This window comes from Rattus norvegicus, chromosome 10 (assembly GCF_036323735.1).
Source record: "Rattus norvegicus strain BN/NHsdMcwi chromosome 10, GRCr8, whole genome shotgun sequence".
Taxonomy (NCBI): Eukaryota; Metazoa; Chordata; class Mammalia; order Rodentia; family Muridae; genus Rattus; species Rattus norvegicus.
This window is the reverse complement of record NC_086028.1, coordinates 34,511,034-34,535,446: the sequence shown is the minus strand read 5'-3', so window position 1 is coordinate 34,535,446 and position 24,413 is coordinate 34,511,034. Positions and strand designations below refer to the sequence as shown.

General features: G+C 42.8%; 2 protein-coding genes across 8 annotated transcripts in view; one reads left to right on the top strand and one right to left on the bottom strand.

The window, feature by feature from the left end:
* The first annotated feature begins 3,280 nt into the window (after nt 1-3,280).
* Cnot6 (CCR4-NOT transcription complex, subunit 6) overlaps nt 3,281-24,413 on the top strand; it is a 52,275-nt gene continuing 31,142 nt past the window's right edge. For 2 of the 7 annotated variants that reach the window (NR_172026.1, NM_001393878.1), the window contains exons 1-3: nt 3,321-3,537; nt 11,035-11,097; nt 22,773-22,886. Coding sequence is in view for 6 of the 7 variants with exons in the window: in NM_001393878.1 (NP_001380807.1) it covers nt 22,775-22,886 (112 nt within the window). In the remaining variant the exon portion in view is untranslated. Of the gene's footprint in view, nt 3,538-7,221; nt 7,336-7,850; nt 7,912-11,034; nt 11,098-12,967; nt 13,102-22,772; nt 22,887-24,413 lie in introns of those variants that run through there. The other 5 variants (XM_039085376.1, XM_039085374.1, XM_063268577.1 and 2 more) reach the window with 4 other exon arrangements.
* Cnot6l2 (CCR4-NOT transcription complex, subunit 6 like 2) lies at nt 3,719-14,679 on the bottom strand. The gene is made up of 3 exons (XM_063270031.1): nt 14,671-14,679; nt 8,532-13,453; nt 3,719-7,782 (listed from the first exon to the last, which is right to left on the bottom strand). The coding sequence occupies exons 1-2, from the start codon at nt 14,677-14,679 to the stop codon at nt 12,605-12,607; spliced, it is 858 nt and encodes a 285-aa protein (XP_063126101.1). The 3' UTR covers nt 3,719-7,782; nt 8,532-12,604.

Sequence of the window (24,413 nt, the reverse complement as noted above, 5' to 3'; positions counted from 1 at the left end):
ATTGCAGAAATCCCCCTGCCTCTGCCTCCTGAGGGTTGGGACAAAAGATGTGGACCACCATGTCTGACATAAATAACCATTTTCTAAAGGAGAACAGAAAGTGAAACAGTAATTCTGGAAGTAATGCAAATTAGAGTATCGGATGTTCAAAGTCCTTGAGTACTTCAAAACAAACAAACAAACACACAAACACACACCACCCAGGGGAATAACAGTCCTGTGACGTTTCATAAAATGAAGAAGATTGAAAACAAGAGAGATAAGTTTTCTTTCATTTGTAGAAAGAAAACGAGGAAGACGTAGTTACCAGGGGCGTAGGAGGAGGATTTCGTAAAAAATGAAATGAAATAATGAAACACAAACCAAATGTGGCCTCAATAAAAGCTGCTTTAAAGTTCCAATATGGAATAAAGGACACAAAACTCAGACTCCTAGTCTGACTTTAAAAGGAGGAGAAAAGCCAGAAAGGGAGGTAAGCAGCACTGGGCTGCGGAATGGGCTATGAGTACAGATCCACGGGGGAAAGGGCCGGGTGTGTGCTTCTGCGTGGGACCCTTGGTTCTCATGACAGGCCTGGGCGTCATCTGCAGATCTGCACAGAGGATGCTGCCAGTTCTGTTTAAGATGGATGTTGACTTTACTGACCTGATTTCAAGTTGTTCTTAAACACCCCATGAGAAATACAATAAAAGAATCATGAGAGGGGACCAACCCTCCCCCAAAGACAGAGAATGAAAGGAGGGACTCTTGAGTCATAATTGTCTTCGACTCCAAACCATATAAGCAAAGCTGAAAAAAAAATCAGATTAAACTTTAATATAATGAGTCCAGGGAGATGTCTCAGTGGGTTGGCATGAAGATCTAAGTTTGAATCCCCAGCAACCATGTAAGAAGTTGGGTGTAGCCATCCAAGAACCTATATAATACTAGCACTTTACACACACACACACACACACACACACACACACCCCTTCAAAATGCACATGCTGTCCTATAGCCAGTACTATACAATCAACCTGCATCAGCAGAGTGGTGAAATCACTCACCGCGCCAGCTGTCCTGTTGGGAGCACCCAAGCTGTTGTCAGAACTAAAGCCCACAAAGGGAGACAGAAGCCCACGCTAACCTGGGAGAGCGCACGCTGAAATAATACATTTAAGGAGGATTAAAGGGCCTCTCCTTGTCCAATAACCAAAATGGGAATGGTGCAGCAAAGAATCACTCATCAACCCCAGATCCAGGAAAACCACGAACTGCATCAGAGACGACCACCTGTGCCAGTACTAACACTGAACCAACTAACCTGTTGGGATGATATGACAAGGATGTTAAAGTACCCATCGTAAGAGTACATCAGCGGTCACTTACAAATTCTGTTGAAATAGTTTTTTAAAAAAAAAATCTCAACAAAGGAAAAGAAGCTCTGGTGGGGTGGGGCTCATAGAACTGGAAAACGCAAGAATTGCAGCTTCGAATCTTACCAATCACACCATGCACTATGCTCACCTGAGTTCAATTGTTGTCATACGGGTGACAGAGGAGTCCTTCAACTTGAAGACAGACTGAAGGAAGTTACTCAGTCTGAATAACAGAAAAAAACAAAACAAAACAAAACAAAAGACAGATAAAGAAAACTAAGCCGAGGCTTGCGAAATGATGTCATTTCTCCCCGTGATCTCACTGTCCATGGCTTCAGTTAGCCATGGTCAAGGGCAATGTGAAACATTTTGGGAGAAAACATCTTAAGGGGATAGTTCGCAGCCAGGTGTGGTGGCTCACACCTTTAGTCCTAGTACTTGAGAGAGGCAGAGGCAGGTGGATCTCTGTGAGGTGGAGGACAGCTTGATCTATAGATCGAGTTCCAGAACAGTCAGAGCTACACAGAAAAACCCTTTCTCAAAACAAAACAAAACAAAATAAAAAACCAAAAACCAAACAAACAAAAAAGAAAAACAAGTTTATAATTTTTAAGCTGTATGCCATTCCAAGTGGCGAAATGAAGCTACATGCTGCCTTGGTCCAGCCCAACCAGGATACAAAGCATCCCCTTGTCGTATCCTACCTGTCCATTAGTCACTTGGCGGACATCTTGGTTATCAGATGAACTGTTGTGGTATTACAGTGTTAAGTTCAGCTAACCCTTGCATTAATTAATTAATAACGGCTCCAATGTATAAACTTGCACAATATTTGTAATAACTGTCCACTTTTGTTGTTCGTTCTTTTATTTACCTCATTGTGTCTAATTGACCATTTAATTTATTTATAAATTAAGCTGTTTTATAGGGATGCATGTATGGGAGAGTAAACAGTATATAAACTGTTGTTCTAAAATCAGTGCTATTAAGTCTTAGAACATGACCCTGAGGATAAGGTATAGAAAGGAATTGATGCCGTAAACATTCTGGGAGGTGAGGACAAGATTTGAACCAGACACTGAATGACTATTTCCTTGGTGAAAGATGCAAGTCTACAGGTCTAAGAATGGGAGTGACTCTCAAACAGAAGTCCTAAGGAATCCATAAGACACATAATTAGACCTCTCAAACCAACCTAAAAATCTTCAAAGCAGTTGAGAGAAAGCAGGCAAGTCCTTACCAAAGGACAACTTGAAACTGGTAGGCTTCTCTTCTGAAGTGATGGGTAGGACGACCGGCACCCCTCAGGTTTCTAGAAGAACCAAGACCCCCAGGCCCTACACAGGTCAAACTGTTGTTATGGAATTAAAGGCGAAGAGGACACTCTGAGTAAAGGAAAACATGGGAACTTGCCGCTGTCATCCTGGGAGCACAAAAGTCCTTGGGGCCACAGAGCTCCAGAGAACCAGGAATGTTGAACACACAGGGGCCACTCCACAATGGAGGAGGTAAACATACCTTTTTTTTCCCACCCAGAGGGCTGGGAGTAAATATTGTTAATGATCTGGTGACCCTTTGCCTGTCTGTGGAGGCAGAGCTCACCTACCTTTTGCTATAGAGGCAGACCTCACCCAAATCCCCTACAATGTTTATCCCAGACTCTTGCTCCCTAGCTCTCAGTTAATAAGAAACATCCTTAGGGGGGATGACACATGTACTTTATAACCTGTTGACCTCTAAGCTAACTCAGTCAGAGAGCACACTAGATTCCAGGCCCTTTAGCTATAGAACCCACTGTCTTGGTCACGTGTACTTTGCAAATGAGTTTCTAAGTAGTCACACCTCAAGCTTTATTGAGCACCTGGAATTGGAATGATTGTTGCCTGGAAACCTGGAATGGGAATGACTGTTGCCTGGACATTTTTTTCCAGATTGCACTGTGTTTTTAAATATGCTGACAATGAACTGCCTGGCATTGGACTCCCTGAAGTCTGATCCAGGTTGACAAAGTCAATGTGAACCAAGCTTTCATTCTCATCTCTTCGTGGGTTGGCTTTGCTGCCTGGACACCTGCAGGATCCCCCTCATTGGCAGACCTTCCTTAAAAGAATGGCTAAGGGAAGCTCTCCAGAACTGAAGAAAATGGTAGCTGACCCTTCTAAGAGGAAAACACAATGAGGTGGGTAAACTGACTTAAATGTAACAGACTCTTCCCCACATGAGTTCTCTTACTCATGTTTTATGGTTAAGGTAGGATGGTGTGGCTCGTTGGTAGACCATTTATCTAGTACCCGAAAAGCCTCTAATTCCTCCTCTAGCACCCCACAGGACAAAGGATATAGAGGACAAAACGGCGGCAGTAGGTTGTGATAAGCTGTTTATGGGTATGATACAGCACAAGAAAACTACAATGGGGTACAACTGCAACTTTAGGGAAACACAAGGAAGGCCAAGCGGCCAATAGGGAGTCCTGGGAAAGCAAAACAAAACAAAACAGACAAAAAATAGGCTGACACACAGAGCAAACAAGAAAAATGCAAAACCCAAACGTTTAAATGACTGACTTAGTCGTAGCACTTCAATGGTTGTGCTAGATGAAGTAGTCTGGGGGCTGGCAGAGGCCTCAGTGGTTAAGAGTGTGCACTGCTCTTACAGAGGACCCAGATTCAGTTCCCAGCCTCCTTGTCAGGCAGTTCCAGGGGGATCCAGTGTCTCTGATCTCTGGGCATCTGCATTCACATGCACGCGGCCAATCACACACACACACACACACACACACACACACACACACACACACACACACACACTTAGAAAAATGAAATAAATCTTGAAAAGAGAAAGAATGATGGGTTAAAAAAAACACAGTTCAGGGGCTGGAGAGATGGCTCAGCGGTTAAGAGCACCCAACTGCTCTTCCAGAGGTCCTGAGTTCAATTCCCAGCAACCACATGGTGGCTCACAACCATCTGTAAAGAGATCCGATTCCCTCTTCTGGTGTGCCTGGAGACAGTGACAATGTACTCATCATATATAAAATGAATAAAAAACAAACAAACAAACAAAAAAAACCACAGTTCAACTATATGTTACCTATAAGACACAAATAAAACTGTTAAGAGTTTGAATATGGGGCTAGAGAGATGGCTCAGCGGTTAAGAGCACTGACAGCTCTTCCAGAGGTCCTGAGTTCAAATCCCAGCAACCACATGGTGGCTCACAACCATCTGTAATGAGATCTGATGCCCTCTTCTGATGTGTCTGAAGACAGTGATGGTGTACCTACATACATAAAATAAATAAAATCTTTTAAAAAAGAGTTTGAATATATGTCCCCCCACAGGCTTCTACAATGGGGGTTTGGTGGCTAATAGGCTTCTGGGAAATAATTTGATCCTAAGGACTCTGGTCAAAGCAATTGGTTTTTCTTTCATGGATTCTCGATGTGAAGTCTCGATGTGTTTGGAGGTGGAGCCCAGTTAGAGGACATAGGTCAGTAGGTTGTGCCCGAGGAAGATGTATCTTGTTCCCTTACTCTGCTTTCTCTCTTCTTAGCCACCATTAGGTGGATGAGTTCCTCTTCCACATGCTCATGGTCTCTGCTTCATGCCAGGCCCAAAGTGATGGGTCCAGTAGCCATGTACTGAAGCCTTTGAAACCATGAGCCACCATAAGTTACTTCATGTGACTTCGCCACAGCAACAAAAACTGTCAGAGTAAGGAAAGGGAACAGATGGGGAAAGATAAAGGAGGCCCAGGCTGAAATGGAGTACTTCGCCAAATATAAGATTTGTTCCTTCAAATAGAAGAGGGGCCACTTCACTGGTTTTATGGGCCAGTTGTACTCTCATCTAAAGATAGCACAAGAAAGAAAACCATGAATCCCTATCTCTCCTAACTTATGTAAATAAACGCATGAAAACATTGGCAGATCAAATCTAAGAATGTACAAAGAGGATGACATTCTTCCACTGACAGGGATCCATCCCAGTTATACAAGGTGTTTCAGTATCTGAAGATCAACAGGAAAAGTCCTATGACTGTATCAACTTAAGCAGAAAAGCTGAAGATATGTATTTGTGATAAAACACTTATGAGAGAAACTCTGTGTCTGTGGGCAGGGGAGGTAGTAGCTTAGTTGAGTAAGTGTATACACGATTAGTGCATTAGTCAGGGCTCTGTAGAGGAACTGATTGAATGAATGGATGGAATGAATGAATGAGTGAGTGAGTGAAAGAATGCATTAAAGATTTATTTAATTATGTGTATGAGTGTTTGGCTTGTCTCTGTACCATGTGCGTGCCTCGTACCCAAGGAGGTCAGAAGAGGGCATCAGATCCTCTGATCCTGGAGTTACAGACAGTTGTGAGTCCATGTGGATACTGAGAATCCTCTGCAGGAACAATTACTCTTAACTGCCAAGCTCTCTCCAGCCCTCCTGAATCTCAGTCTTCTTTGGAATCCTGAAGTAGGTTCTACTACTAGAGAAGAAGCAGCAGGTTAGATGAACTTGCCAGCGGGAATGAGGGCAAGCAGGCAAAAACAAAACCCCAAAATTTCATTCTTCCATGCCCTTTATATAAGCTGCCACCAAAGTGTGGCCCAGATTTAGGGTGTGTCTTCTGACCTCAAATGATCCAGATTTTAGAGTAAGTCTTTCCACTTCAAATGATCCAATCAACAAAATCCCCTGGGTGCCCAACCTTGGATTTTAGTTATTTCCAGATGAAGCCAAGCTGGCAGCTGAGATTAGTTATCATGCCTAGCATGTGTAAGGTTCTGAGTTTGATACCTGGGACCACACAAGCCAGTGGTGCTGCATGCCTATGAGCTGAGCTCGGGAGGAAGTCAGGAGGATCGAGTGCTCAAGGTCCCGGCCTGTGAGACTGTTCAATTGGTAAAGACACTTACTGCCCAGCCTGATGATCTGAGTTCAATCCCTGGGTCCCATATAATAGAAGAGAACGAATACACTCACGTTGTCCTATGACCTCCACACATGTGACATGGCAACCCCCCATAAAATAAATAAAAATGTGATTAAAATTAATAATAAAATGAAGAGGCCTAGAGAGATGGTTCAGTGGTTACGACCATAAATAGCTCTTCTAGATGACCCAAGTTCAATTCCCAGTACCCATGTTAGGTGTGGCTCACAACCACCTGTAACTTCAGCCCCAGGGGATCTGATGTCCTCTTCTGGACTCTGTAGGCTTATGTATTCATATATACAACCCTCCCCTCTCTTTCTCTCACTCTCTCTCATGAACATAATTAAAATTAAGTCAGGTGTGCTGGTGCATTCCTTTAATCCCAGCCTACATAACCAATTTCAGGCCAGCCACATAATGAGACCCTGTCTAAACCAAGCAAATGGTAAACGTAAAGAAGTCCAAGGGAATCTTTGGCTATGTAGCAAATCCACAGTCAGTGTGGGATACAGGAGACACTGTCTTAGAGTAAAAAAAAAAAAAAGAAAGAAAGAAAAGGCCAGGGGAGGGCTCAGGGAGTGAAGGGCTTATCTGGAAGGCAGAAGGACCTATAGCCACATAAAATCTGCATGCAGTAATGTGATTCTATAATGAAAGTGGTTCTACTGCAAGAAGGACAAAGACAAGAGAATCCCCAGATGCTCATGGACCAGTTAGTCTGGCATACACAGCAGAGGACAAAAAAGATACCCTGCCCTACCTCAGACAAGGTGGAAGGAAAGACCCAATGCTAGAGGTGTCCTCCGACCTCTGGATCATGCTATGGCAATCTCAAGCCCACACTCACACACACAAACACATGCGTCTGATACACCATTACATGCACGCGCGCAAAGACAAAGAACCAAAACAAAACCCTCTCTGTTCTATTGCAGTCATTTACATACGAACCCTAGTCGTCTGGAAGATCAATAAGTGTTCTTAACCACGGACCCACCTCTCCATCCCCTAGTTATGCATTGAAATAGTGCACTCGATAACAAGATCCGGTGAGTCTGATGTCTGTTGTTTCACAGCAGTAAGCGAGTTAAAGTGGTATCTCACGACATCTCCAATGTGCTCTGATATGGGATGAAAATACTTTATAACCGGAGAGAGGTGGGTTTACAGTATTGCAAGTGCACTGAACGCTACTGAATTATATGTTCTGAAGTGGTTAATTTTTACACAATAAGAATCTTACTTTAGTAAAGGAAACAGTATTAACTTGAAGAGGAAAAACTGATCTTCCGAACAAACGGATAGGAAATGAAAACGCTTTGTTTGAATTTCCTCTGGTGATGGTCAGGGGTGCTGCTCGCCCTCCTGGGACTTGTTCCCTGTGCTTAGTTTCTCCTGCTGTTGAGAAAATAGTTCCACTCCCAGTTCCGGGTTACCATCGGTTATTGTAGGGAAGTTGCTGCATCGGGGGCTTGAGACAGCTGGTCACGGTGCATCTGTAGTTAAGAAGCAGAGAGCGACAGATGAATGTGTGGCGTTACCCAGCCTCCCTTTCCATTTATAGAGTCCAGGATCCCAAGAAGGAATGGTACTACCCACAGCGGTCAAGTCTTAGCCTGATCAAGGTAATCCATTGGCCTGCCTAGAGGCCCATCTCTAGAGTGATGCGGGATTTGGTCAAATTTACAACACTAACACACTGTTCTAGACTCTTTTTCTTTTGCTAATGTATAAAACTACAGACTGGGGGCTGGAGAGATGGCTCAGTGGTTAAGAGCGCTGACTGCTCTTCCCGAGGTCCTGAGTTCAAATCCCAGCAACCACATGGTGGCTCACAACCATCTGTAATGGGATCTGATGCCCTCTTCTGGTGTGTCTGAAGACAGCTACGGTATACTGTTATAATAAATAAATAAACCTTTAAAACAAAAGAAACTACAGACTGAATAAGCTATAAAGGGGCAGTGTTTTCTTCAGCTTGTGGTTCTGAACAATATTGAAGGGCCACATCTGGTAATGGCCTTCTTGAGTCAGAGTCCAACGATATCTCAGGTGTGATAGGTTGGAACATGTACAATCACCAAAAGCCCCACATATGAACGACTTGGTCAGCAAGCTGTGGTGTAGTTGGGAGGAGGGGAGTCCTTTAGGAGGTAGGGCCTAGTGGGAGGAAGTTAGGTCATTGAAGGCGTGCACGAGAAGGCTATTACAACCCCTATGCCTTCCTGTCTCTTTCTCCACTTACCGCTCAGCATGGCCGAGTAGCTCTCGTCTCTCTATATTCCTACCACCAAGTGTCCTTTGTCTTGCTTCTAGCACAAAGGCAACAAGAGGAAGCAACCATGAACTGATGCCTCTGGGAAACCTTTTTATTTATATATAATTTGGTCTGCATAGTGAATTCCAAGCCATCCAGGACTACATAGTGAGACCCTGTCTTAAAACAATTAGAAGTTAAAAAAAAAAAAAAGAGTACCCTTGAAAAGACCTGCCATTTAATTGATTCTAGATCCAACCAAGGTGACAAGCAAAATTAATCATCACAGGATACAGGATTAGTTTTGAGAATTCTCTGCAATTCACTTTACAGACTTTCAGTTTGGTTCCTGCCATCTCTCTAACACCTCGTATCTTATAATAAGGAGCAATGTAACGGACAGTGCTCTTCACCCAGGGGAGGATCGGTGATTAATCACTTGTAGGCGTTGGTAGCTTACATTTGAGGTGGAAGGAATCTCTGGGCTTTTCCAGCATTGCCCAAACCCCTCTGCCCTACACATCAAAACTGACACCAAATCACCTGCTCGTTGCTGGGGCCAAAGTTTCCGAAAACACATAAATGTGCATTTATGAAGAGGTCAGAAAGATGATGGGGTGTCTTCATGCTTGCACAAGGAAGTGCTCTTACCCACTGAGCCATGATCTCCCCACCTGCCCCCTCCAGATGCACCCGCTGCCAAAAATTTACAGGTTTACTAGCCTGAATTGGTAGGTATCTGTTAGTGAAACAAAAATGTACCAGGAATGTTATTTGGAATGTGATTTGCCTAACTTTAAAACTTGCCTTGTTTCAAGACATTCTCAGAACATGCATTAAACTTTAGGGCATGAAACCTTTAGTAGTTAGGACACTTCAGTACTTCTCATCCTGGGAGTAAATACTTTTATCTGGCAAGTAAGCTTGAGGTTTACCAGAAGTCCAAATCCAAATGCTTAGCTTTTAGGGGGTGCGGTTGGGGTGGGAACCAGGGTGAGGCACACTTTCTTCTTCATGCTTTTCTGCTTTTTAAGTTACTCCCAAATTCATGACTGACACTTTTTCTTTCTTATTTCTTCTCGTGAGGAGCCAAGCCAGAGCCTTGTTTATAATAGTCAGGTGACGCACACTTGAGGTGCCCTCCAAGTCCCTAGTAATTTTTGTATAGCAATTGAAAATTAGCTTAATTCTTTGAAACCATGATACATAGGTCAAAACAGAAACAGACCTGCTGCCTCGTCCGGTTCTTGTTGATCCTCTGAGGTGAGTCTTCAGGGAGCATGTTGAGCTCAGAGCAGAAGACCTGTTTTCTGGTTTAGAAGACTTCCAGACATCTCTCAATTCTACCCGGCAGGATTGAAACCGGGACAAATCAGACACGTTGAGAAGAGAAGAGGCTAGCAGGGGCCTCTGAATGTAGGAGACTGGAGAGAGAATAAACTTTAGGTTTCTGTGGCTTCCTGCCATTCTGCTTCTGTTTCTCTTTCCCAACAGCATCATCTCACCTCTCACCCCAATTCTCTCCATTTCTTCTGAATCCAGCCCAATTACATGGGGGTATGGGGATGGAATGTGATTTCTTTCTGGTCAGGGTAAGAGATTCTCCTGAAGATGGTATTTAGTTCAGAAATAGAAATGAAGTCAGGCCCAAGACGACAAACTCTCATTTTCTTGCTGGTCTTAAACCCTGTAGAAGTTAACATCTGCTTTGATTCAATATGGCTTCTGATGACGTGGTCACCATGGATGAGACTAGATCTTAGAATGTCCTCAGTCCCCAGATCAAGTCACACTTGAATGGTATACTTTTCCTGGCCTTCAAAGCTATTTGAGCCAACTAATTTCCTTTCTCATTTTCTTATTCCTTAAAGCTGTTTGAACTGAATTTTGAATCAAATGAAATCTAATACACTAGACCTAAAGATAACAAAATACTGTGAAGACGATTGATGGGGACCTGTAACTTTATAATACCACATTCTAACTGAAGAAAACTGTGGGGCTGAGCCCAGAGAAAGAGAGGTGGATGGCAAGGATATATTACTGTCCTTAGCACACACGGATAAGGGACTCAGGTTGTCAGCGGTGCTCCTCGGACACCAAGCCTCCACCTTAGCAGAGGATTTTCAGAATCGAATAACTACCCCGGGTCCATATTTCATGCTCTCTGGTATGGCTTGTCTTTCCCTTATAAAACCATGGACCTTCTATAATAAAGCGCTCTGGTTCTTTGGCAGTTCAGTTTGCCAGGATTGGCTTGATCAGACAATCGTTAATGCAATCAATTTGAGCAATACCATGCATTCTTGGGGACCCCAGTCTTTGCAGGGCTAGTCTACCTCAATGGTGCTGAATAGGTGCACCGGGCTATGTGCGTGCACAACTGCTCCTTGGCTTGTCTCCTCTCTTAAATCCACGCTGTGCTTGTGCGTGCCTGGCGAATGGAATACAGAGAAAGAAGACTTGAGTGACTCTTTTTCTTTTCCCTTAGATCCCTGAGTTGCCCGGATAGTGATCCAGAATGACCTCCAACTGGAGAAGATCATCCACAAAGGTAAAAGGAAGCACTCCCAACATAGATGGAGGAGCTTGGTTAAGGGATACAAATGTGCCAGATATCCATCATTCAACACCTCTGTGAGGCACTGGCATGAAAGACCACAAGTGAGACCAGTAGAACTGTCTAAGTATCTGACTTCTGAATTATAATAGAATTGTTGCTTAATGAGGCTAAGGTTTTTTGTTACATAACGAGGCTCCTCTGGAGGCCTACAGTCACTCTCAAAAGTGCAGCTCCCCTTGGGCAGATGAGTTGCAAAAAGACACCCTCTTCTCTAGGCTGGAGCACAGGTTCCCAGGGCACAGCACTGGAATGGGAACAGCCCAGCAGGATGTCTACACCCTTGGCCCCTCAGCCTGGTTGTACTCTTTGTATAAAATAGGCACTGATTGACCTGCATAGGTCAGGGCTTCAGGTAGCTCATATATCTTCAGGTAGATCATCTGCGCCTGTCCTTACTAATTCCTCACGTATGATGGGTGTTTCCATTGCCTTAACTTTTCCAGTGTCTCATGGCACCAGAAGCCTAGACTGACACTGCTATCCTGGCAAACGGTAGGCAGTGGGTGATCTCAAGGCAATGCTGGGGCCAGGCAAACACAAACTGCCTTGAACAGAACATCTGGTTCTTGGAAGGCCTTTTGTCCCTCAGTGTTTTGCTTGCCCAGTTCTCTCCTGCCTTAGGCAACAGCCTTGCAGTTCCCACATCCTGGAACTCATTCCTGATGGACTTCTGTGAGAGACATGCACTTATTTTTTCCTTGTTAGTTCCTGGAAACCATTTCACGCTCAGCTTTTGGGCTGATCTGCCCCATGGAGGTAGGGGCAGCTCTTTTCCTTCACGCTGAACCCGTCAGTCTATAGTGCCGGTGTATTTTAAGTCTGTTGGGTGTTACTCTTGCCCATACACTATGACTCGACAAGGTGGAGCTGGATTAATCCCTGTGTCCAGAATACCAGTCAGCTACTTTTTCCTGATGTTAGTATCATTAATCAGCCCATTCCTTTTCCAGTTTACCTGAAAACACAGTTTGTCATGAATAGACTGTGTTAGCCTTTGAATGCAGCTATGATTCGTTACTTAAATTAGGACTCCATTATCAAAAACTGCCTGTTAATTTTTTTTTTCTGCATAGTTAGGGCAGGAACAATAGTTGACTATTGAAAATTTAAAGTTTTGTCTCTCGGCAGATCAAGATACTGGACAGGGTTAACCGACTGAGAATTTTATCTGTGATTGACAGGCCAAGGAAGAAAAAAGTGAATCAAGAGGAGGGGGAAAATCAATGGTAAAGTGGATATAAAAGTGGACGAGAAAGAAAAGGAGCAACTGAACCGTGGAAGAACAGCTTTAGGAGAGGAAATAGAAGGCGCGGAGAAGCATAGGCGCAGAGAGAGCGGGAAGAGAGGCTGGGAGGGCGGGCAGGAGCGCGCCGGGCCGGCTCACTACTCTGAGACGCGGGGGAACGTAGACGGGGCTAAAGCGTCGAGCTGCGAGGAGTCACCCCCCCACCCGACGCGGGATGGTCGCGTCCAGCAGCGTCAGCCAATAGGAAGCCGGGATGTTGGAGAGACGGCGGTGAGCGGGGCGCTCGCTGGCTGGGGTGGGAGGGGGACGGCGGCCGCCGCCATGATGCTTGTTTGCTTTCAATGAAAACGAGGGGGGCGCGGAAGAGGAGGCGTCGGCGTCGGTGGCGGCGGCGTCGACGGCGCGGAGGCGAAGGCGGCGGCCGGCGCGGCGAGGAGGGCGAGGCCGGGGTCCGAGAGGGCGGCAGAGCGTAGCGGCGGCTCGTGGGGTCCGGGCGGCCGAGGCGGGCGGCTGAGGAGCGGCGGCTGAGGAGGGGGAACAAAGAGCGGCGGCTGAGGCGGCTGAGGAGTGGCGGCGGCGGCGCTGCAGCAGCGGGCGGGACTGGTATGGTGGTTCCACAGGGCAGACCCCGCTGCACTCACCGGGAGGAGGCGGCGGCAGCGGCGGAGGAAGGCGGCGCAGCTCGAGAGGTGAGCGCGACGGGCCCGAGCGACGTCCCGCCGAGGCTCTGCCGCCTGCGCTCCCCCATCCCCCAGGGGTCGTGCCCTGGGGACCCCGAGCGCGCACTCGCGCACAACTTAGTAGCTCTCCGAGTGACGTCTGTCCGTCCCCCTCCTTGACACAGCGATCGCGGTCCGGTCGGTCCCCGGGCCGCGCCCCCGCGCGGAGTCCCGGGGCTCGGCCTGGGTCGGAGGGTGGGGGGGGGCAGGAGTGTTGATTGACGGCAGTGTGGCGGCGTACCGAGGGCGGTGGCGTGAGCCCTGGCTTTTCGGACCCCCGGCTCCGGTCACGCGCCCCAAGAGAGGTGCTGGTGTGCGGGGACTAGGAGCTAGGAACCGGTGGCAACTTTGGAGAAGTGGCTGTGCGGGGTGGCGCACTGTGCGGCGTGGAACTTGGCACTCAGTGGACGCTCTTAATGCTCACCCGTTTCCTCCTAAAGTGTTTAAAGTCAATTTAACGCAGATATTGTTAGGGGCGGGGCGGATTACGTGGCCAAAGAAGTGATTATCAGCTGTAGAGATTATTGGACTCGGGACTCAAGTACTAATTTCTCGAAGAAAAATTTTCCCTAGTTTAAACCAAAGCGGACCTAGCCTTTTCATGTTTCAAAGCCAGTGGTTATTTTCTTTGGTAACATTTTTACAAATATCCCCCCCCCCCCGCCCCCCGACTCTTTCTACCCGGACATCGGTTTTTAGAGACTGCTCATAAGCAACTGTAATTCTTTACTTTTAACTATTCCTGCAAGTGAGGACATTGTGAACGGGCCAACTTGTTACTGTGTTTAAATTTGCCTCAATTTGAGTACAGGTAAACCTGTTTTACAGGTAGATTGCCTGATCCTGCTAGGTCTAAATTCTTCTCTGCCTGTGTTTGGAATTTTAACTTTGGAGACTAAATGAAAAAACAATCCGGTGTGTGCGAGCACTGTCTCTTCTACACTTCCCTAGACTTCTCCACCGTTCCACAACCGTTCTGTATGCTGCTCAAAACAAGGCATCGTTTGCTTTTTTTTGTAATTGCTGCCAGTCTTTTGAAGTTGGCGCGTTTTAGAATACATTTTAGAATTAAAATGAACTCGGAGCCAGTGGTCTAGTCTAATTCTCTGACACCGTTTCTAAGGATAGGATCAGGATATTGCAGTTATGAAGGGTGATATAGTTGCTAAGTATTTGGGTTTTGGAGAAGGAAGGGGAGTGTTTTTAACGGGTAGATATTACTTAAAGTATGTCAGTGTAGCCATTTCTCAGTAGGTGCACAGGGTGTTGCAAACATAGACAAAAAGTATGTGGCAGACATTTTCTAGTGTGGCTGGAGAATTCTTGAACAATCCTTGTATAATTTCAGATGTATTATGGCTGCTGGGAAATTTCAGGGTTTTTTTTTTTTGTTTGTTTGTTTTGTTTTGTTTTGTTTGTTTTGTTTTGTTTTGAACAGACAAGTTGATATATGGAACTTTGTCCTGACTGCAAATAAAGGCATTATAGGAAATTGCCCACTATGCACGTAGTATTTTGGTTAATGTTTAAACATCCCACTGAACCCATGTTAACTTTTTTTTAAAACAAAACAAAACAAAACAAAAATATGGGTCTTAAAATATAGTTCCTGCTGGCCTGGAACCTTTTTTTGTAGAATAGGCTGACCTTGAACTCAGATCCTCCTGTTTCTGCCTCTGGGATGCTGAGGTTAAAGGTGTACAGCACCATGTTTAAGTTTTTCATTCAGTGCATCCTAGAAGGACGACATATGTAAGGCATACTGGAGTAAATGAAGTATCCTTTGGTCCTTACATGGTAAGAGATCAATATCTTCAGTATACATGTAACTCTGTTCTGAGAAAGGTCCACTGGCTAGGAAGCTCACGCTTCTGTTTTAGCACTCTGAAAATGTCTACATTTTCATCTAAAAATGTATAATACACACACACACACTATACTTTTGTCATGGAGAAGAAAGTTCTGTTAATTTTTTAAACCTTTTAGCTTTTACACAATATACAGTTTTTCTTATCTGTCCCTCTTATTCAGGCTAAGGTGGCCGTGTTACAAGGAAATGAGATTAATAAACACTACTTGAAAAGTGTTGACTAAACCCAAGTGTAACTATATGTATAACGTGTACTTGTGAGTACAGTGGAGTGTAGTAGAGTTTGGTGTTTAAGGAAGGAAGGAAGGAAGGAAAGAATGATTATTTGAATCTAAGGTAGAGGCTGATTCAGGCCGCCTTACCCTTTGGGCTTTACTTTTCTGTTGTCCATGTGGATATTTTGGATGAATTGCACCCTGAGGAATAGCTTTTGATAGTCCTGAGATAGATGATGGGAACCCAGAGATGACTGTGTCCAGTTCTGCCTTCCTGTTCTGCATAGAAATATGGTGTACAAGTGCTTCAAGGAACAGAAGAATGATGAAACTTATGGATGAGGGTGCGGTGCCAGTTTAAAGAAAAGTGACACTGAGTGGAAGCTTGCCAAGTTGGAGAAGGGGAGCATTGTAAACAAAGGGGACAGTGATCAGACTGAGGTATCAGGTTTGGGGGTAAGGTCAGCCACCATACGATGTTACTGGAACAGTGGGAGTGAGTTGAGAGCATCTGTACAAGAGGTCTGTCTAGCCTAGATTTTGAAGGACTTTGCTGAGCTTTGTTTCCTTTTAGCAAAGGAGAGTCTGTTTTTTTTTTTTTAAACAAGAAATAAAGTTTTAAAGATAACTAGGCATCAGTGTGGGGGAATAAAGACCATGCAAGTAAAATTGAAGTCATATTTGGAATAATACAGGTAGTGACTGTTTTTTTGACTTGGATATAGTGTCTGTGGCTCCTTTTGTGATGGGCTTGAAAACTGCCCAATCACTCTGTAATATAGGGTCATGCCAATTCAGAATGTTGGAGTTTTAGAAGATGTGAAAAGCAGCCAAAACAGTGAAAGCCCTGAAATGAGACGCATGAAACTTGAGGTTTGTGGACTTTGCTTCCTAGAGCTCAGACAGGCTAGAGAGTTTAATTGGAGCAGTCAACCAGCACACACACTGGAATCAAAGCAGCCAGGCTGTTTAGGAATACTCTTGACGGTTAGGCTATGGTAAGTATTTTGTGAAATGCTAGGGGAAGATGAGTTTTCCCTCTAAATTCCTGGAAGTAGAATATTGAGACTTAGAAGCGTGGGACTCTTAAGAAAGCTGCTGTAACAGGTTTTATATGGAAATCACAGGCCTTGGGAGGAAGTGGAATTGGAGTACAGGAACTTGATAAGAATGGAAGCATTTCTCATGTTAAGTGACTAAGAAGTAGAGCAGTATTACATAACTGTGCACCTACCCTCAAAAAGCACCTGCTTTATTTGAGCTGCACATCCACAGGGTTGGTCCTTGTAAATTACTCTGATTTGCTAGGAGAGTTACCTGAAAGTCTGGAAAACTATGACACTGAAGTTGAATGGGTGCGGTCCACAACACAGAAGGAGCTGACTTACTGGTTAGTGCTCCTGTCTTACGTATTTTTGTACAGCTCAGTTCACCTGGGGCAGTTTTCTATCTTAGTCTAATTTTTTTTCACAGATTAAAATAGCACATAAACAAGTGAGAAGTTTGCAGTGATTGTTCAGTATTAAGTCAGTCATGTTGGAACAAATTCACATTTTTTCCAAACAAGTGTTATACAGATGAGCTAATTATACTTAAACACAGTATTTGAAAATATTCAATTCAGAGTGAGTTTGTAGTAGTGCAGAGAGAAAGACAAAAGAGTAATAAACATAGCAGGTTATATGGTAATTAGAAATATATAAACATTTTGTGTATCCTTAGGAAGAATCTAATTTTGACTAGGAACCTTTGGAGGAGTTGTTAGTGATCTTAGAGCTGAAGTTAGAAGATATAAGGGCTGTCAGGCTGAATAGGGTGTTTGAGAGAAGGCAACAGCGTGTCCACACTAAGTCATACACAGTGCGGGCTGTGTGAGGATACAAGTGTTAGAGCATCTTCTGTATACGGTGGGAGCCCATGTTCTTGTGTGACATACTTAGGAAGCAAGTAGTAAAAATGGGGAGACTGGATGAAAAGGGTCAGGACACACTAAAGTGGAAGTTTCTGGTTATGTGATGTATATGGATGAGGGAGATCATTAGGTCTTAATGAGAGAATGGGGGCATCAGCATTGAGGGGAGAAAACTAGTATATGCTATAACAATTTTGAAAGTACTAAAATTAAGATAATGTAGATATTGCATAGTAGCTGTTTCTTGTTCTCTAGATTTTCCTTTTTGAGTGATCTTGAGTATCAAGGGCTACAATATCTTTTTAAGGCTGAAAAAATTATCTGTTTATATTTTTGAGATAAAGCCTCGCTGTGTATCCTTGGCTAGTTTGGAAATTATTGTGTGCTCCAGTCTGCCTCTGCATAGTATTAGAGTAGAGGCCTACACCTCTGATGACTTGAGGGTACCATTTCAGTGCATGCAGAGTGTCTGAGAGTGGTGAGGGTGAATTCATATACTAGTTCAGGGTGTGGCACTTATCAGCACAACTGAATTTTGGTATTATGCCTGTTGATGTTTACTTGGTTTGACTTTTGCTTCTTATCTCAAGGTATCCTGGAACTGGTATTCTCAGTTCCTGTGGATAGTAGGAAGGGTCTTTTAGTCTGCTTTTTCTGGATTTCACCTGCACCACTTGAAGCCTAGGTATTAATTTTTTCATATTCCTGATAAGGTGGAACTAGCTTCTATTTTATTTATTTTTTTTAAGATTTATTTATTTATTTGTTTTATGTACAAATGGTTGTGAGCCACCATGTGGTTGCTGGGAATTGAATTCAAGATCTCTGAAAGAGCAGTCAATGCTCTTAACCACTGAGCCATCTCTCCAGCCCAGTTATTTTTGAACTATCACAGCTTTCCCTCTTGAATTCATATAAATGTTGACTGAGTATGACCTAACTTGCTAGATGCTGGACTTATGAAAATACCAAGATTTCAAATGATGTATTGTGGCAACCATATAGCACTTATATTTTATTTGATTAGAAGTCATCTGGAGATGGGTTAAACCATGATAAAGATATTTTGTGATTTTTTTTTTTTCTTTTAATAAGGCACATCCTGGAAGTTTTGTAGTTATTTGGGTTCCTGGAACCAGTCATCCAGTAATTAATCCCTAGCAGATACCTTGGGACAACTGTATTTAACAGTTTCTCTCAGGTACAGTGAGAGTCAAATAAAATTCAGTTTGGGGACAGTCACCAAAGATGATATCTAGAATGAATGAAGGTAGGAAGACAGTGGAACAAAGAAATAGATCTGAGACTGTGCAAATAACCCAGATAAAATCTGAGGGGGTTAGGGCAGAATTGGTGAGAAGTTTGTGTTAGAATTGGGAGTCTGGATACTCATTTTGGCTTGGAAAATTGGGCACATGTCATAGGAAGAAAGACAAGGTGGAAAATCAAGAGGCTAGATTTCCTTTTACACTTTTATTTTGTTCTCTTCCTACTGTAAGGTAAAAGAAATGAATGAGCTATGTTGCAATTTGATACAGGATTATTGGAAACATGAATTATATTGTATTCTAGTCTCTTATGAAGCGATTTCAGAATGGTCTTTGAAAATGAATAAATCTAAGGCTGTTCCTTGTAGTGGGAGGCAGAGTCGGGTGGATCTCTTGAGTTCAAGGATAATCTGATCTGCATAGTGAGTTCCTGGCCAGCCAGGAACTGTGGCTAAAAACAAATACCCAGGGCTAGAGAGAGATGGCTCAGTGGTTTAGAGCACTTGCTGTTCTTAAAAGAGTACTAGGGTTTGGTTCCCAGCATCCATATGGTAGCTCAAAACCATTTATAACTTCAGTTTGAGGAGATCCAGCGCCTCGTTTTTGTCCTCTGTAGGTATCAGACACACATACAAGCACTTTTGCATACACTTGAAATGAAAGTAAATCTTGATACGTCTTTAAGAATGTTCTTTGGAAGCCTGGTAGTGGTGGTGCATGCCTTAAATCCTGGAACTTAGGAGGCAGAGGCAGGCAGATTTTTTTGAGTTTGAGGACAACCTGATCTACAGAGTTGAGGACAGCAAGGGCTACACAGAGAAACCCTGTCTTGAAAAATGAAAGAATGCTCTTTGAAGAACATCCAACAGAACTCTGTTATCGCTTTGTCTAGTCTTGTGTGGTGAATATATTTATGGTCCTATGTTATAGGATAACAAATTGTGATCTACTAGTCAAACGTGCACATAATGACTAGAATTTCAGTGTGCAGTGATAGAACTTTTTGGAGGTAGAAGAGCATATCTGAAGGATGTCAGTTAGTTTGCAGGCTCTCTCAAAAGTACAAAGAAAATACTGGGACAGAGGTAGAAAAGATGGGGGAGCTGGGTGGTTGTGGCTCACACCTTTAATCCCAGCACTTGGTTAGGCAGAGGCAGGCAGATCTTTTAAGTTTGAGGCCAGCCTTATCTACAGAGTGGGTTCCAAGACAGCTATACAGAAAGTTCTATCTGGAACAACATAATCACCACCACCACCTCCATGACCAGTGACAACGAAAAAGAAAGTAGGTGTGAATGATAAACTATGGAGTTTGAATTTGTTTTCTAAGATGTGGGGATTTAGTATTTTTTGTAGTGTAAAAGACGGAATGTGTGTGCTAAGTAGATCCTCTACAGAGCTACATCCCCATTCCAAAAGACCAGAAAAAGATGTAGAGTGGATGCCAGTTCTGATCCCGAAAGCTTACTGAGGATCAGAAGTTAACTCTAGTTAAGCTTTGTCATTTTAGATGCCAATAAAGATATGCAATGAAGGATGGCTCTTTAATGTAGTATAATTAGATAGAACTCAGCTTTAGGAAGAATAATTTGAGAGTGGTATATAGGTCAATTGTAATCCTAAAAGTGCATATCATCTAGAAGAAATAAGCATTAAAAATAATGGGCTAGAGTATGATTACATTATAATGTTTTGTTTTTCTCTATAGGTTAAACCTTCCTGATTTATTTTTTGTTCTAATACCCAACAGAGTGCTTGACACACTAAAATTTTTCAGCAAGTATTTTATGAATGAATGGTTGTGTAAAGAAATCTCCCTTAAAGGAAGCATAGTTCATCTGTATCAAATTAGTTTCAGATTTCTGTGAAAATCTGGTCCACAGGGAAGTTACAAGTAAGTCTTGAGGTATTGCCTGGCCAAGTCCAGTCAAGTTTTCAGTCAAGGTGAATGTTCATAGCTCATCACATTAAGTTATCCGATGCTGGTCTCTGCTGTTAAGGTTACTAGGATTGACAAGGAGGTGGGTAACAGAATGTTTTCTAGTTTATACTCTGAAAGTAGTTTGTAGTGGTGTTACCTTAATGTTCTTTCTATTTAGAGCTAAAAGATTTTAAGTATCTTATATTCCTTGCCTGAACAATGTTCACTAGAAGTTAAAAAATTGTTACAACTTGTACGTTGACTTTTAAATCTTCTATACTCATTTATACTACTAGCTATTTGGTATGTGTGAGACAGGGTCTTCTTTGTAACCTCAGCAGGTTTTTATCTAATTTAATATGTATGGATGTTTTGCCTGTGTATGTCTGTTCACCACTTGTGTGCCTGTTGGCTTCAGAGGCCAGAAGGGGACATTACAGTCACTGGAACAGGAATTAAAGACAGTTACCCATCATGTGGGTGCTGGGAATTGAACCATGGCCCTCTGGAAGAGCATACAGGGTTCTTAACCTTTGAGCCATCTCTAGACTAGTCGAGGCAGGCTCTTTTAGCTGTTATTCTTTTGTAAAGTGGGACTTTTCTTTAGCTCAAGTTTGGTTCCTCTGAATGCCCTTCCTTTCTGAAGGGATAAGTAGGTAAGCCTTTCTCTTTAGTTACCAGTTCTCTGATTATTCTACATCAGAGTAGTTAGTTGGCCTACTGGGTCTGTGCTGCTCGTCTCACTTGCGCCCCCCACAACCCTTGTCTTGGTGGCTGTTGGAGTAGTATCTCTCCACTGTTTGCTCTTCTACAATTATGCTTTCCTGCAGCACATGGAACATCATGTTAATTCCTCAGTTTAGCATTTTTCTTTGAAGTACTCATTTTATTAATTGTGCTTTAGCCTATTTATTATAATTGTGATTCTTTTTGACTAAATCATCACTATGACCAGTGAGAATGGTTCCTCTTAGCTAGTTCTTGTATTGTGTTGACATGAAAATCCCACTAGATTTTGCTTTTTGGCACTGAAAGATGCCCTAGATTCATGCTGTATTATTTCTTGTATCATATTTACATTTGTTTATCCTACAAAGAATTTTGCGTTGTTGGTAGTTTATTTTTCTGAAGTTTCAGTTGTCTGTGGTCAGTTTTATTCAAAAAATGATAAGGGGTAAATTAATAAGCCAGGTGGTGGTGGTACATGCCTTTAATCCCAGTACTGGGAAGGAAGAAGCAGGCCAATCTCTGTGAGGTTGAGGCCAGCTTAGTCTGCAGGGCTACCTAGTTCCTAGGTAGTCAAGGACTAGGACAGTCAAGTATTTTGAGGGAAAAATTACAGAAATAAGCATATATTCATAAGATTTAAATCACAGGCCATTTCAGGTGCATGATGAATATTTGTGGTATCCTATACCCAGAAAATGAATCATATCTTATCTATACTGGATGTACTTCTGCCCATTAGTCGTTTGGTCTGGCATATTAGATGAACTCTGATTGTACCACAGTGGCTAGTGTTTAAGAAATGCTTATTTTACTCTGCGTTGCCAAGGCACAAGAGTACTGAGTCTAGCAGTTTGGCTAGTACACCAAAGAGAAGCATAGCAGTTCCCCCCTCCCCTATATGACAGTAGAGTCCATTCTAAGATTCACAGTGGGTACCTAAAAGTTCAATGGTATCAAATCCTGTATATACTGTATGCCCACTTCCCCACTTACATATACTTATGTTTAATTTTTAAATTAAGCATAATAGAGAGATTAATAACAGTTGAACTGTAAAGCTATCAGGAATTTATTTTTTCTTAAGTCCAGAACTTTTAATATTTTAAGTCAAAGAAAACTACTACATCTCTTTGCTATCTAAATTGGGAACATCATTCTTTTATGTGAATAAGTAAGTTATTTAAATGAGCACAGTGATACTGTAACAAGTGTATTCTAAACAGCTACTAAGTGACTAGCAGACAGCAATGTATTCAAGGAGGCATGATTTCCTGGGACCCACAAGGTAGAAGGAGAGAGTATCTTCTGCAGGCTTCCCTCTGGCTTCCACATGCATGCACGCTTCTCCGTGCGTACATGAAGTGTGTATGCACATATAGATAGATAAATGTAAAAGACATTAAAAATGAAATTATGAATTCACTCAGTTTGTACTGTGCAGTTGTGGTTACTCGTTATGTTCAGATTTTCTTTCATTTGGCCAGTGGAACACTTCTAAAGCAAACAGCTATATTTTCTTCAATCACACCTTTATTAGCTCCAGAGTTTAATCATTCATATTCTAGAACTAAAAATCATTAAAAACTACATGGCACTCCTAGTTCTTTTTGGTAGCAAATCTATTTAATGATCCTAATACGTCTGCTTTTTTTTTTTTTTTAAATACTTCTACTGATTTGATTCTTTATTATGTACTGATTGGTTTCTTTTCTTCGTTTATTAACAGGCATGCCCAAAGAAAAGTACGAGCCCCCTGACCCTCGGAGGATGTACACAATTATGTCCTCTGAGGAAGCAGCAAATGGAAAGAAATCACATTGGGCAGAGCTTGAAATAAGTGGTAAGACGTGTTAGCATGAATTTATGGTATAGAGATTAAAGATATATTGGAAAATTAGGTTTTTTAATGCTAATGCATATATAAGAGCAGTTGTGTTTTACAAATGTTAATTTCACTTTGGAGCAGGAAGGGCTGGTGAAAAGTGGTTTGAGTTGTAATTTAAATCCCGTTGGTTGCCTGTTACTTCTACTTGTGCATGTTCTTCCTCTCACTTCATACATCACATCATAAACTCTAAGGTTAGGGACTATGGATTCTTTTTTCTTTTTGGCTTTTCAAGTTTCTTTGTGTCCTGTCCAGGACTGACTTAGAACTCAGAGATCTGCCTTCTGCTGCCTCCTGAGTGCTGGCATTAAAGGTACACACCACCAGGCCGGGCTATGATGGCTCATTAGTTCATTCTGTTTAGCCCTGGGTAATGCTACATTGTGTGGAAGTACCGGCAGCTCTTGCTTACTTACTTTGGGAAGAACATCTTGGGTTCTTCCAGGTTTTGGCTTTGCATTCTGCTGGTAGGGTTTGCTAAGGACCAAGGAAGCATGGTTGTCGCACATGTGCTAAGAGCATGCTTAGTTTTTATCAGAAACTGCTTTCTTTCTTTCTTTCTTTTTTTTTTTAAGCAAAACGAAACAACACAAACAAACCAAAAGAAATCCCCAGAGTAAACAAAAATTCCTGTTTTGCAGCATCCTTAGGGGTTGGTGTCCTCAGTGTTTTGAGTTTTGCCATTGTGATAATATATATGGTGACCTTGAGCTCACAGAGATCTGCCTGCCTCTACCTCCTGAGTGCTGGGATGAAAGGCATGTGCCACCATTGCCTGGTATTTTGTTATTTTGTAGTTCTTAATGATAGCTCTGTTGTGGTTTAAATGTGAAATGTCCCTCTTGAGCTTCCTGTGTGTGAATATCGGTCTCCAGCTGTCGGTGTGAAAGTTCTATAGGCTTTAGGAGGTGGAGTCTTCCTGGAGGAAATGGGGAAGGGCCTTGAGGCTTTATACCTAGTGTGGTTCCATTTTCTCTTCTTTCCGTTTTCCTGAAGAGTAGACGCTGGCTGTGCTGGCACTGAGTTCTGGCACCATACTTTTTCTGCCTGCTGCCATGTCTTTCCTTCTGTGCTGGAATGGTCCTTAGAACAGTCATTCTCAACTTGTGGGTTGTGACCCCTTTGGCAAACCTCTTTCTCCTAAAATATTATCTTACGATTCATAACAGTAGAAAATTATAGTTATGAAATAGCAGCAAAAATAATGTTGTGGTCGGTGTTCACTACAGCATGAGGAATTGAATGTATTAAAGGGTTGAAGCTTTCGGCAGGTTGAGAACACTGCCCTAGAACAATAAGCAAGAGCAAACCTCTTCTCCCTTAAATTGCTTTGTCAACAACAAAACAAGACTTAATACTTCTTTAACCAGATCTCTTTCTCTGTCTGTCTGTCTGTCTGTCTGTCGTCTCTCTCTCTCTCTCTCTCTCTCTCTCTCTCTCTCTCTCTCTCTCTTTCTCTCTCTCTGTCTCTCTAGTTTACTT